General features: G+C 42.7%; 1 protein-coding gene across 1 annotated transcript in view; it reads right to left on the bottom strand.

Moving 5' to 3' along the window:
• The window catches only part of PCP4 (Purkinje cell protein 4), a 48,215-nt gene that overhangs the window by 18,482 nt on the left and 16,864 nt on the right, over positions 1 to 12,869 (bottom strand). Inside the window, exon 2 of the mRNA XM_040056652.2 lies at positions 11,782 to 11,833. Coding sequence (XP_039912586.1) covers positions 11,782 to 11,833 — 52 coding nt within the window. The remainder of the gene's footprint in view (positions 1 to 11,781; positions 11,834 to 12,869) is intronic.

The following is a 12,869-nucleotide window of genomic DNA, read 5'->3' on the forward strand; positions in this document are numbered from 1 at the left end:
AAGCACTGGTATCCCTTGATGCAGCTTTCTTCACTGGCTTCTTTTGTGTCCATCATCTTCTACTGCAAGAAGAAAAAGAACTAATGAAAGGAAAGAAATAAGTATTCTAATTCCTACTCAGTCTGGACTTCAGCCAGTCCACCATGTAATAGCAAAAATGCTAATGTTAGCGGCAGTAATCTTCTTAAGATGATGAATAGGGACTAAAATTCTACTCCAACTCTGCTGCATCCAAGAACAGCTTTTAGACTGTGCTGTTCCCAAGGTTTGCCCGTGGCATGGGGAGGAATGGGGGAAAGCGCCAAAAATTACATTTCCTTTTTGATGTTCTTCCGTAATGGAATGGTTCTGAGCTGAGGAACCTCCAGAGGATTCCATCTCATGACTTAAGTCTTTTGCTTTTTATTTCTGTGGTCCCTCCTGTGAAAACCGTAACTACTTAAACAAGAATTGTGACCCTTTTCTCTGGAAAAGCTTCAAAGAGGTGCAACAAGTGAGAGCGGACAACGTCCACCAACCCTCCCAAACCTGGTCCCTCAAGGGAAATGGCACAGGAATATACACTATTGTTTATGGGTCATTAATCTCCAAATTTCTCCCTACTGGGGTCTGGAAAAGCTATTTCTTTCTCTTGAATTCGACAGAGGAAGGAATTTAAGCCAAAGAGGTTCGTCTGAGATGAGACCAGGTGGTGCTGATGGAGAGAATGATTGATTGGCAAACCCAATGTCTTGCCCTCTGCTGACAGCATCCATCACCCTTTGACAGAAAAGGTCCAAACCTCCACATCTTCCATTTGTCTTCTTACCTTCTTGCCTAAAATAAGCCAGGAATGCTTCCCCCCGCCCAGTTTCTCCACATCTTTGCCTGACAGAGGCAGAGCTCATGAGAGACAAGGAGTTTTGTTGTGAACAGATTCATTGGAAGGGTCACCAAGAAATTTCTGCAAGTGACAAATACAGCCGTGTGCTTGACGAATACAATCATTAGGTGAGATTAAAATATACATTTTCTGCTAGTAATTATTCTGCTGGCTGCTAGACCCAGAGGTGGCTGCTTCAGGACACCAAACAGCTTTGGATCCAGCTCAGCTCTGTCTCAGTGTCCTTCTCTTGATGGGTTCTGTCTCTTCAGAACGAAAAGGAGGTTGTCTGATCCTCACCTGTGCTGTATGAACCTGGATAAGCCAGGATAGAGGTTTATGTGGTCTCATCACTCCTCAGGATGGAACACAAATGCAACTGGAGGTCTGGAATACACACAGGTGTGTCCACATCTTCCCTCAAAGGTACCTGATAACTTATGTTCACTCTGAAATCAAAGGTCAGGAGAATAAACAATTCCTCAGGCTTAATTAATCTCACCTCTCCCACCCTTTTGTTTGGTTCTACCATACACAAAAAAAAGGATGTAGCTCAGATTTTTCTCCATTCCTGTAGCCCAGAAATTTTCTCCATGGCCAATCCCTGCTTCCTGTCAGACACCTGGGCCAGAAATGCTCTGCAGTGCGGAAGGAAGGAAGGAAGGAAGGAAGGAAGGAAGGAAGGAAGGAAGGAAGGAAGGCAGGAAGGAAGGAAGGAAGGAAGGAAGGAAGGAAGGAAGGAAGGAAGGAAGGAAGGAAGGAAGGAAGGAAGGAAGGAAGGAAGGAAGGAAGGAAGGAAGGAAGGAAGGAAGGAAATAATTTGGTTTCCTGAGCAGAAAAGGAAAAAAAAAGTTATTTTTTTAATTGTTCTGTTTTCATTCATATCTAAAATTCAAGCAGTAAAGACAATTAGGTGGGTTTTAGTGGAACAGGGACTATAAATTTTAGGTGTCTATCAGTATGAGATCTTTATCTCAGATAGGAGATGCAGTGATAGTTACTGGTGGATTAGCACAGGCACATAATGAATTCCAAAATCCTGCAGTACCGTGTTGTGCTTCTGGCTATTAGCCTGGGTTTTAATTAGTTTGTGCTAATGAATATATTTGTACATGTCCATCTTTTATTGGCAGCTTTTAAAGGAGTAGTAAATTGGTCACTGTGGAGTGCCAGTGTTTCACTAAAACCTAAGGAATAATTAATGCTTTCTCCACCTAGAATCAACCAGCAGTCTCGGGGGGTTTTAGGTATAAATTAGAATGAAAGATGAGATACTCAAAATACAGTTAGAGAACTCATTCATCAACGGTGATTAAATAATGTCACTGTGAGACCCTGGAGAAGTGCTGAGAGCTGATTTCCAGCTCTGGAATATCCACACCATCTCTCAGGAGCTGCCAGAGCACCCTGCCCTATTTTTTTTCCACTGTGACTTTCAAAATGCCTTTGCCATATCCGGTGCTACCCAACTTTCTTCTGTTCTCAGAAATTCCTTCTTGGAAAATATGTGTTTTTCTCAATCTTTCCTATTCGCTGTGGGCTGGGGGGAAAATGAACCAATGCTAAGAGTGCTCGGCTAAAGCAAATTCTTCTATCAAATCCAGTGTCCTGGCTAACAAAATCCTCAAGCCAGAAAATATTTTGTTGTTTCCACATCTGTATTTCCACAGAGAAAATGGCTGTGAGAGCTGGCACAAGGTGGTCAGGATAAGTCAAATCTGAATAAGGATGGAATGGTTTGAGACGGATTTAAGGAAAAATTAAATGTCCAGGTACAAACCAGACATTCTGAAATACCCTGCTGATCATTCACTTAACTCCAGAGATAGACAAAAGATTCTTATCTTTATGATTTATTTTATTATAATATCTTTATTATTTTGTAATCTTAGTGTTACCCACAAATTCCTCAGCCTTGAGAGAGCTAAGCAAATTAGAAGCCTAAATCAAATCAAGATCTATGAACACCAGGATCTCCAGAGGTCATTATGATAAACACAAAAAAAATGTCCCCAGAAAACCACATTTTTCTCTGCTGAGAACAGACAGAGCTTTAGGCCTCTCACATGGACATGCACCTGAAGAGCCAGACACGAAGAATTTCACCCCAAACTTATAGAGAGAGGTACAGGAACCCAAGACACGTGTGGGGCTGACTTTGAGACACTCCTCTCTTCCCTTGGACAAGCAACCTAAGCATTTTATAGAAGGTCCTAAAATGCCCTGAGCACTGGGACTGAAGGTGAAGAGTTGTGCTGGTTCCTGATGGAGCTTCTGCTTCCTTCCTGCTTGTTGTTCTGGCCACCAGTTCAGCAAAGGACCACATTTTCATCATGTCTGTAACACTCCTGCTGTTCTAAATTCTGGTGCCTGCTTACACAAGGGAGCCTGATAACACCAAATTACAAGCTAATTTTGGAGCACCGAGCTAAGTGCCTGAAGACAGCTGTGTGCTACAAATCAAAATCTTAAAAACCTTTTGAAAAAAAAATATGATTAATCATTTACCGATGCAAACGGAAGAGCTCTTAAGTAGGAAAGTATTTTCATTCCATTTACAAACCCAAGAAGAAAGGAGAAAACGAGAGCCTGTGGCGTGAAGTAAAGCAGGTCTGTGTACAGTCATGTGTGTACAGTCAAAAAGAAAAGTGATGTTTCCACAACAGTAAATCCTGGTAACCACTGTTGGGCATTGATTGCGTTCCTCTTTCATTTTTCACTTCCACTAAATTAAAAAAAAACCCCCATGCTGCTCAGCTACATGCACCTCTTGTAGCCTTTTAATCATCTGTTGTTAGTGTCGGGGAACAAATGTGGAGGGATGAATGTCCAAGCTGTGCCACTCAGCCCAGCTCCATGGATTCCCAATGTAAATAGTCCAGTTCCCATATCCCATTGACTCCAAACCCCAAACCACCCTCGATGATGCAGGGGCAGCTTCATTCCAGAGATAACTTCATCGGTATTACCAAGATTATTGAGGGGCTGGCTTGAGCTGTGTCCTCCCTTTGGGTCAGCATCAGCACCAAAGCAGAACTAAAGGCCCCTGCTCCCAAGAAAACACGTTTTCCAGGCAGCGCACACTCGTGGAAGCCAGCCAGTTACGTGCCAGTCATGGAAAGAAGGCTCCTTCTCCCTGGTGCACAGTCAGGCAGCTCACTGGTAATTACAGGCTGATTTCCAGAAGAAATATGGCACTTGTCAAAGGCATCATTTCAATTCTGTCTTTCCTCGTTAACACTTGATGGGAACTCCAACATATTTATGACTCATCCAAAAGGCAAAACCCACCTGCATCACCACAGATTTATTTTCTTTTGTCCTAATTTCATTTTTTCTTCATTTCTAATCACTGATTTTTATTTTTTTTTTCCCTAATGACCTTGGCTGATTTTCCAGACAGTTTCTCAGAAAGGAGCTGGGCTACCACCACTTTTCAGGCGTTCAAATGCCCACTTGAACGAGGCACCTCATGATGATTTCCTTGGGCTTCTCCTGACCTCAATACTGCAGGAATGCTGCAGTTCTACTGACTTCTACGTACTGCCACGGAGCAGACTGTGAGGGACCATATAGAAATATATATATAACTCCTATACATGTGTTCATCTCTCACATTTTTAGAAATGCAGCCGGATTTTTGGATGCACTGGGTTTGAGAACATCGCATCCACGCAGGCACACAAGGTTCCCAAGCTGTGTGCAGGCACTGTGTGCAAAACAAAGATCCCATAAATTAATCAAGTTGTTCTCCTGGCAAGCTGGAAAGAAAGAGGTGGACCAGGGCAAGAATTGTTATTGTTATCTCTATTTTTAAATCCTTGCAAGACTCTCAGTTACTATGGTGGTGAGGACCATATAAGTACCTAGACAGATTCATTGGTAGCACAAATATTGTGTGAAGATTCTCTATGTCAAAGGTACCAGTTAAAAGAAGCTTTGTAATTTGAAATAATTTCCTATTTTTTTAGTCCTTAAAAAGCTGAAATGTTTATTCTATGCTTGTGCTGTTCTGCTCTATGTTTTCTTATCCTTGTGGGACTTCTGCATTAGAAAAATAAACCAAAACCCAAAACATGAAAGAAAAAGTTGCATAATTAATGTTATACAGTAAAATACTGACAGACATCCTTCATGTGGATAGTGCTATGTTCTTTCTGTGGGAAGATGGACTTATTTGGGAGTCATGAGAGTGGTTATAAATCATATATACACGAAAACTTGCAGGGAATTTCAGAACCAGGGCACAAGCCAGACTACAAGAGCACTGCTGCTAATTGATGAAACTTTTATACAATCTTTTTCTTCTTTTTTTTTTTTTTTAAGATGCTTCTGCCAAAACTTTCAAAAAAAATGAAAGTTCCTCGTTACCAGATGAGGTGCAGCTGTAATGCACAGTGTCAAAGCCAACCTGACAGATAACAGAAAAATAAGAACAATATCTGCTCTTTCAGAAGTATTACTCCAGTTTAGATCAGATGCATTGATTAAACTCCCCCAGAGGCTCCTCTCCATGAAACCAGATGGTCACTGCACATGGACAGGCACATGTGGGTGTAGGTGAAGTTTCAGTGCAGAAGGTGCCCACATTATCTCAAACACACGCAAAAAAACATCACTTTAGAAGTTTTGTTGCTGGATAAACACTAAAAAATTGCTGCTCAGAGAATTTTAGTGAACAGTCCTTCACTGCCTTCATCACCCCAAATAAATAAGCACACAGCATCCCTCTGGAGAGGACTCATGCTCATCCCTGGCCTCCAGAAATGGAAATTCACCTAGGAGAGGAAATAAAGTTCATGTATAATTCCCTTCTCTTCCTCTCAGCATCCTCCCCAGGGAAGATCTGCGAACAATCCCAGAGCCTTGTTATTAAAGGCTCAATCTGCCTTTAACTGAGCCCTGCTGGCTGCTGCAGGGATGGACACATTCCTTGATAAACACAACAAGATGGGCAAAGGAAGAGAACCAAGCCAGGAGGGAGGACCTGAGACATCTTGGGTTTGGTTCTGGGCAAACTTTACGTGCAGCTGTCCCCAGGCAAATGCCTGAACTGCAGCTCAGCAGTTTCCTGCAGTGTTTTTGCCATGCCTTGAGATGGGATTCATCTAGAACTGTTCTCTTGGGACTTTTTCTCCTCTCATCTGATCCAGCCTCAGCTACAGATCACAGTGTTGAGTTCTCAGAGGATTTTTACACCTCTCTCTGAGCCTGAGTGATCTGTACATGACCGAACACAACTTATGTAACCATGCTGAGGGTTCAGACACTTTTGGATTTAGGCTCTGTGAAGGTGTTATGGAATTTGGTGGTTGCAGACACGTCTGGGAATGTTGCTGAGGCACAGACTTTTTATTTTAAGAGATGTGGGATGAGGTACAACAAATCATTCTCATTTCCCTTCCCAAATCCCCACTAGTACTAGACTGGATGATATAGGGCAGAATTTGTCTTTGAATATAGGTTGAAAGTAGAACAAGAGAGACTGCATTACTGGGAGACCATATCCCTTGAAGCACCACTTAAAAGGGATGAGAGAATTTTAGAACACCACAGTGAAGAGACAACAAGGCAAGCTAATTTCCCTGCCAGCTTTCAGCCTATCACCCAGGAAAACTCAATATTAATTACCTTCATCCAATACTCTCCATCCTAACTTCTGACTAGTGCTGGGGGGGGGTGAAACATCAGAGAGCAGCAGTTCGAAAGGGTTGGGTGTTTTTCGGTTTTTTTACATTGATTCAGCAGTTGTTTGCAATACTGAAGATTCATCTCTTGCCACATAAGCAATGTTTTGTGGGAAAGAAAATGCATGAGCATTGCAATGCAGCAGTTCAGGCTCTGTCCTTTCCTTGGACTAAAAAATGTGACCTCTAGGCCCGGGAAGATACAGCAAACCATGTTCCATGAGGTCCTTTGAATATTTATACAAATTACACTCATGTGTTCCCCTCCCTCCTCAGAATCGTTTTTTCCACCAGTAAGTTTATTTGTAGGGCTGTTCCCAAAAACAGCACATTTTTTACGCAGTCATTGGAGAATATTAGTGGAAAATTAATTTTGAGTTCTTAAAGAGATATTTATATTAGCCCATACTACAATAATGATCCTGGCCTCTAGCCAGGAATTGAAGCTCTATTAAGCTAAGCACTCTACATAAATAACTATGAAGATTATTATTCACTCTATCAGATCTGGAAAGATTTTTTTTTTTTTTTATTCCTGAGTGCAGTGAGCAGAATTTACCAAATTTCTTGAATAGAGGGAGTGGGTGAATGGACTGTTGTTAACACTGGCAGGTGCCTATCCCTACACCAGGAAAGCTTACTGGAGAGAGATCTTTATTCTTCCACACAGAATTGCTTTGCAGTTATTTACCCTTAATATTTTCTAGAAGCATTCAAGCTGAAGTGACTCCATTTTAGATGTAAAATATAAAAATTTACTTTATTAATTGTACTGTATCTTCATCTTTTACGTAGAGGCATCTCACAAACAGGATGAAACACAGAATATTTATTCATGTATAACTTTCTCAATGCCTCAAAGCAGAGCTCATACACTGACAAGTGTTTGGGAATGAGAAGAAACTGAAAACACAACTGACCATCTTGCTGTGATTGGATTAATCCACCATGACATCTCAGTTCATGCAAAACCTACTCATTTTCATTTCACTCAGAGCCAAGAAGGCATAGAATTCATCCCATGAAAACACTTTGTTACCATAAATATTCATGTTACCGAATGATAAACCTCGTCTTCCAAGAAAAATTATTAATACCAATTAATAATCACATGCCTTATGTACTTCGAGAAGAAAGGGCGAGATCTATTAATAGGAAACAGAGTGATTCTAAATTTGAAGATAGAAATAATTGGTTCTGATGCAATTGTTTCCCTGGCAGTTGTGCTGGGCTATTAAAGAGTAGACTGGATGAGAGCAGCTTGCAAATTACACCATGAGAAATAAAACAACACAGGGCAATGCGAAGCAGAACAAGAAGTGACAAGTGTTAACCTACAGAGGAACTTTGTGACACTGCCAAGGTCACAGAGAAGAATCACTTATTCACTAAGAATAATCAGGGGGGAACATTCTGCTTTCATATTTGCATCTGCAAATGATTGTCCCAACTAATCAAACCAGGTGAGCATCAAGGAAATTACGGCTTCTTATCCCACACTGAGCTGTTTCAGGTAGACTGAGGTCCCTCAAGATCCCCAGTGAGGTTATGGGTTCAATACTGGGCCCATATCTTTTAACCAGTGACTTGGATGAAGGGGCAGAAGCCTCCTCAGCAAGTCTGGTGATGACACAGAGCTTGGAGGAGCAGCTGATTCCCCCGAGGGCTGCACAGCCCTTCAGAGGGACCTCGACAGGCTGGAGAGACAGGCAGAGAAGAACTGTCTGAAATTCAACCATGGCAAAGTCAGGTCCTGCACCTGGGAATAAATAACTCCAGGCATCAGCACGGCCTGGGGGTGACCTGCTGGAGAAGGATGTGGGAGTCCTGAGGGACACCGAGCTGTCCCTGGGCCAGCAGAGTGTCCTGGGGACAGGAATGCTAATGGCATCCTGGGGGACATCAGGATGAGCATTCCCAGCAGGTCAGGGCTGATCCTGCCCCTCTGCCCAGCCCTGGAGGCACCTCTGGGTGCTGTGTCCAGCCCTGGATCCTCAGCACAGCAGGGACAGGAGCTCCTGGAGCTGAGGAAGGGCCTGGAGCAGCTCCATGCCCAGGAAAGGCTGAGGGAGCTGGGGCTGCTCAGCCTGGAGAGGAGCTCAGCTGAGAGGGGCCTCAGCCCTGGCTGTCCCTGGGTGTCCCTGGGTGTCTCTGTCTGTCTCTGTCTGTCCCTGTCTGTCCCTGTGTGTCCCTGTGTGTCCCTGTCTGTCTGTCTGTCCCTGTCTGTCTGTCTGTGTGTCCCTGTGTGTCCCTGTGTGCAGGGAGGGGCAGAGCAGGGCCCAGGCTCTGCTCCAGGCCCAGCAATGGCCCCAGAGCCACGGGCAGGGACTGAGCCCAGCAATTCCCCTGCACAGGAGGCACAACTTGTGCCCTGGGCAGGGAGCAGCCCTGAGCAGAGCCCAGAGAGGCTGGGGAGTCTCTCCCTGGGGATATTCCAGAGCCATCTGGACACAGCCCTGTGCTCTGGGAGCAGGGAGGTGGCACCAGATGTCCCTCTGTGGTCCCTTCCCTCCTCACCCATCCTGTGCGCGCAGCAGAGCAGTTCCCTACAGCTGAAGGTTCAGAGGTTTGCTAAGAGCTGCCACTGCTGCTGTGGGGGCAGGAAACTAAACACAGTTAAGGATAAGCTGTTCCTGTCCAAGGAAGGTCAAACAAAAACATGCATTTGAGTCTACCCAAACCATCCCTGCTATAAAAGGAAGCCTCAGACTGAATTTCCCTGAGTGCTGCACGGTGACAGCAAGGCCATACATGTCTTCAAAGAGGGACACTGCTGATTGCCATGGTCATTATTTTATTTTCTTCAGCTTCAATCTAACCTAGAGGCGAGCCCAAAATTCATTTTCTACTGCAATGCACAAACAAAGCTCGACCCCACAGTGTCTCACTGTGCGAATCAAACCCTGAGAAAAGCCAAGCATCTTTGTTGGCTGAGCCAGTTTTCAGCAGCTCTTCCTGGTCTGTAAACAAGAGCAAAGACAGCAACCAGACCGGTTTGCCTTCGCAAACATTGTCAGAGCATGACTTTTCCTTTTTTTCTCTTTCTTTTTAAAAGATGAAAGTTTTTTGTTTCTCCACCCTCCTTCCTTTTCAACAAGAGGGAAACAAGAGGGAAAGTCTCCTTTTGACAGGGAAACAAACACTCGAAGAAGAGGCTAATAACATTTAAGACATGGACATATTGCAGACTTCTGCCGGAAAAACATGGAACACAGGATTTTTATTGTGTATGTGGGATTACAGCACACCCCAGTTTTCAGAGCAATAAATCACTGCTTGAGTTTTAACCACACAGAGCTAATAAGGACAAAGAGTTACACATTTCTGCTTCTTTGATTTAGCATTCAATCTCAGGTTCAAAGTTCTGATTCTGCTTTATTTTTATGCAAGCATGTGGGCTGGGGAGATCAGAGGACTCTATTCCATCTCCCCTGCTGCTCCTGTGTTTTATGTAGGTGACAGCTTTTCTGCTATAATTTCATTACAAAAAATAATTGCTATCTATTTGCCCAAGATTAACCGTGCATCTGTCTGTGTATGTTATACATAAAGTTATGCTACAACTAGAACCATATATATTTTTGAATTAATGAGGCAGCCCTTGCTCACTCAAAATCCCCACTAAGAAAAAAAAATTGCTTTTAAAAACGCTGCAGAATCAGTAAATCCAAGCTAAACTTGACAACAGGATGATTTTATTCGGGAAGAAATTTTTATTTGGGAAAGAAATTCAAAGTAAATGAGCTGGGTTCAGAATGTGCTCAAACAGAAAAGAGAAAATCATGCTCCCCATGCTGCCCGAATGGCTGACATAATTTTGCTTGCTTTCCTTCCCTGTTAACTTGAAAATGCAAATTGTCTTGCTGTCAGGGTACATTTGTTCTCACTAATTCAAGACACTATAACAAGCCAAAATATTTATTTAGTTGTGGGGTTTTTTTTTCCCCACTCCAATTTGTGTTTTATCAGAGCGGGAGCATCATCTACAGATTTCATTTACTGAAACATTACACAAACAGCCCTTACGGGAAAGTCACCTCCCTGCAATTGGAAAACTATCCATAAAGAAGGCTCTTAATGCTTTAGGATGTGTTACCTCAAAGGGCCCAAAAATTCTACTCTGACCAACACTAAAAAGCCAAAACACATACCCGAAATGACTGCTCAAATGACCCACTGGAAAAGCCTTGGATTTTGAGAGAAGGGATTTTTCAGATCTTTTCAGGGGATGGGATGGACACAGAACACATTCTTTTAATTAGAACTGGATGAGAAAACAGAAGCAGAGAGCACATTTTATAGTTCAATCCTCTTTCTGATGCTGCTTCTTTTTCAGCTGGGTATTTAAAAAAAAAATGAATTTTTTTATCTTTTCCTTTGAAAAATGATTTTGACACTAACAGGCTTTTAATCAATTATCACTTGTGTGTAAAGCATTTCTGCTCCTCTAAGAAATAAAACGAGATTTCAGCAGATAAAACCCAAAACAATTATTGTTTTCATGAAAATTCAGTTTTGCATTCTTCTGGGAGGAAAAAAAAAAAAATCAACATTTTTTAATTAGAATTGTTCATGTCACTTGAAGGGCTGAAATTGGTCTCTGCCAACCCTTTTGTTAAGATCTGAAAAAGCCCCATGAGTCACCCCTTGGAGAAGTGGAGATGAGCCCAGCTCACTCCAGTGATGAAATTCAGAGCCTCTTTGCCATCTGGTCCTTCCATGAGAGCTGCTCCATCCATAGCTTCTGTCTAGCAACATGCAAATGAGCTCTAAACAAGTGGATTTTAACTTGGGTATCTTAGTTCTGGGCCTAAAATTAGGTACGATTAATCAGACTACAGAAACTCTATGACCAAATCCTTTGAAACTTTATTTCTCTTCACCTTCCTCATTCATGGAGCAGCTCATAATAATACCCCATGTTGGTTTTTTGTGTCCTTTCCACACATATCTAATCTTGTTTTAGCCCCATCTGTGTCTGCTCTGACTTCTGTGAAGTCCTTTAGTTTACCACAGTACATGCTCAGAAAAGAGACTCTACTTTACCAAAGGGTTTAAACATACAAATAAAAAGAAAACAAAGCCACTGAAGCCCTTCCAGTTTCTCAAACACAATCAAAAGATAAGTTATGACACCAAAGCCTTCACTACAGACGTCTGTCATTACAGTGAGAAGTATTTTGGCTCGATTTTACTCAGTATTCTCCATCCAGAAATAAAGTCAACCCTTACCACTCTCACCAGACGTCTTGTCTTTCCCATTTGTAGCCCCGGTTCCTTGTCTCTGTTAGGGGGAACAAAAAACACAAAACAAGATGTTAGAACACACGTTTTCCCCTTGGAATTCCTGGTAATTACAGCCTGATTTCTCCTCAACACATTGGATAATCCATTCACCCTCATGCAATGCTGCTTTGAGACGCTGCCAGTGAACCAGGAATGCTTCGTTCCGTTTCAAGGTTGGACTCTGTGATCCTGGAGTTCATTTCCAATATAAAAGATTGATTTGGGTCCAGCTGCATCACTCCGTGTGCCCCTGGATGTAATTATCACAATGAGTGATATGTATGTGTGTAATCAGGTTCCCAGCAGTCCAAGGGTAGGAGCTACACTGCAGCATTTCATTTCTTCAGCTCCCTGCTGTGCCTCCTCTTCCATGACTCAAGAGACTACAGGGAAGTCGTGAGGTTTTGCAGGGACAAAATGATAAGGGTCAAAGCCCAGCCTGAAGTTAATTTGGACGATGCCATAAAAAAAGACACAATAACAACGTTCCTAGAAACATCAGCAACGAAAGGAGGGCTAAGGAGAATGTTCCAGACCTCATTTTGGATGGAAGATACATTTTCTGCTTTGGCCACAAAAGAAGATGGAATTTCCCACTTTAATTCACTTCGTCCAAGGAATAGCCTCCTGAATTTCCATGAAAAAGAACTGATTTAGATCACTCTGCCAAGTGACAGGTGGCAAACACCAGGGCACTCAAAATATTCGCAGTGGCAGAGAACCAGAGTGGTTACAATAGTAGGGAACTTCACAGCTTAGGAATGGTCACTCTATGAAGATTACTTGGCATCCCCCAGAGAAAGCATCTCAAGGTGGATTAAGGTATTTAAAGAGAATGGCAAAACTAACATTTCTTATGCCGAATTATTCATGCTTGTGTGTGTGACTGGAATAGAACTATAGAAATCATCCTCCAGGGTTGCATATGTTAAAAATCTGGGAATATGAGAATAAATCCAGCTGCACGCAGCCATCAGAGGCAGCATACCCTCAAGCACCAGGGAAGTGAACAGGTACAGGAGCACTGCAAACCA

The sequence above is a fragment of the Hirundo rustica genome, chromosome 2 (genome assembly GCF_015227805.2).
Source record: "Hirundo rustica isolate bHirRus1 chromosome 2, bHirRus1.pri.v3, whole genome shotgun sequence".
Classification (NCBI taxonomy): Eukaryota; Metazoa; Chordata; class Aves; order Passeriformes; family Hirundinidae; genus Hirundo; species Hirundo rustica.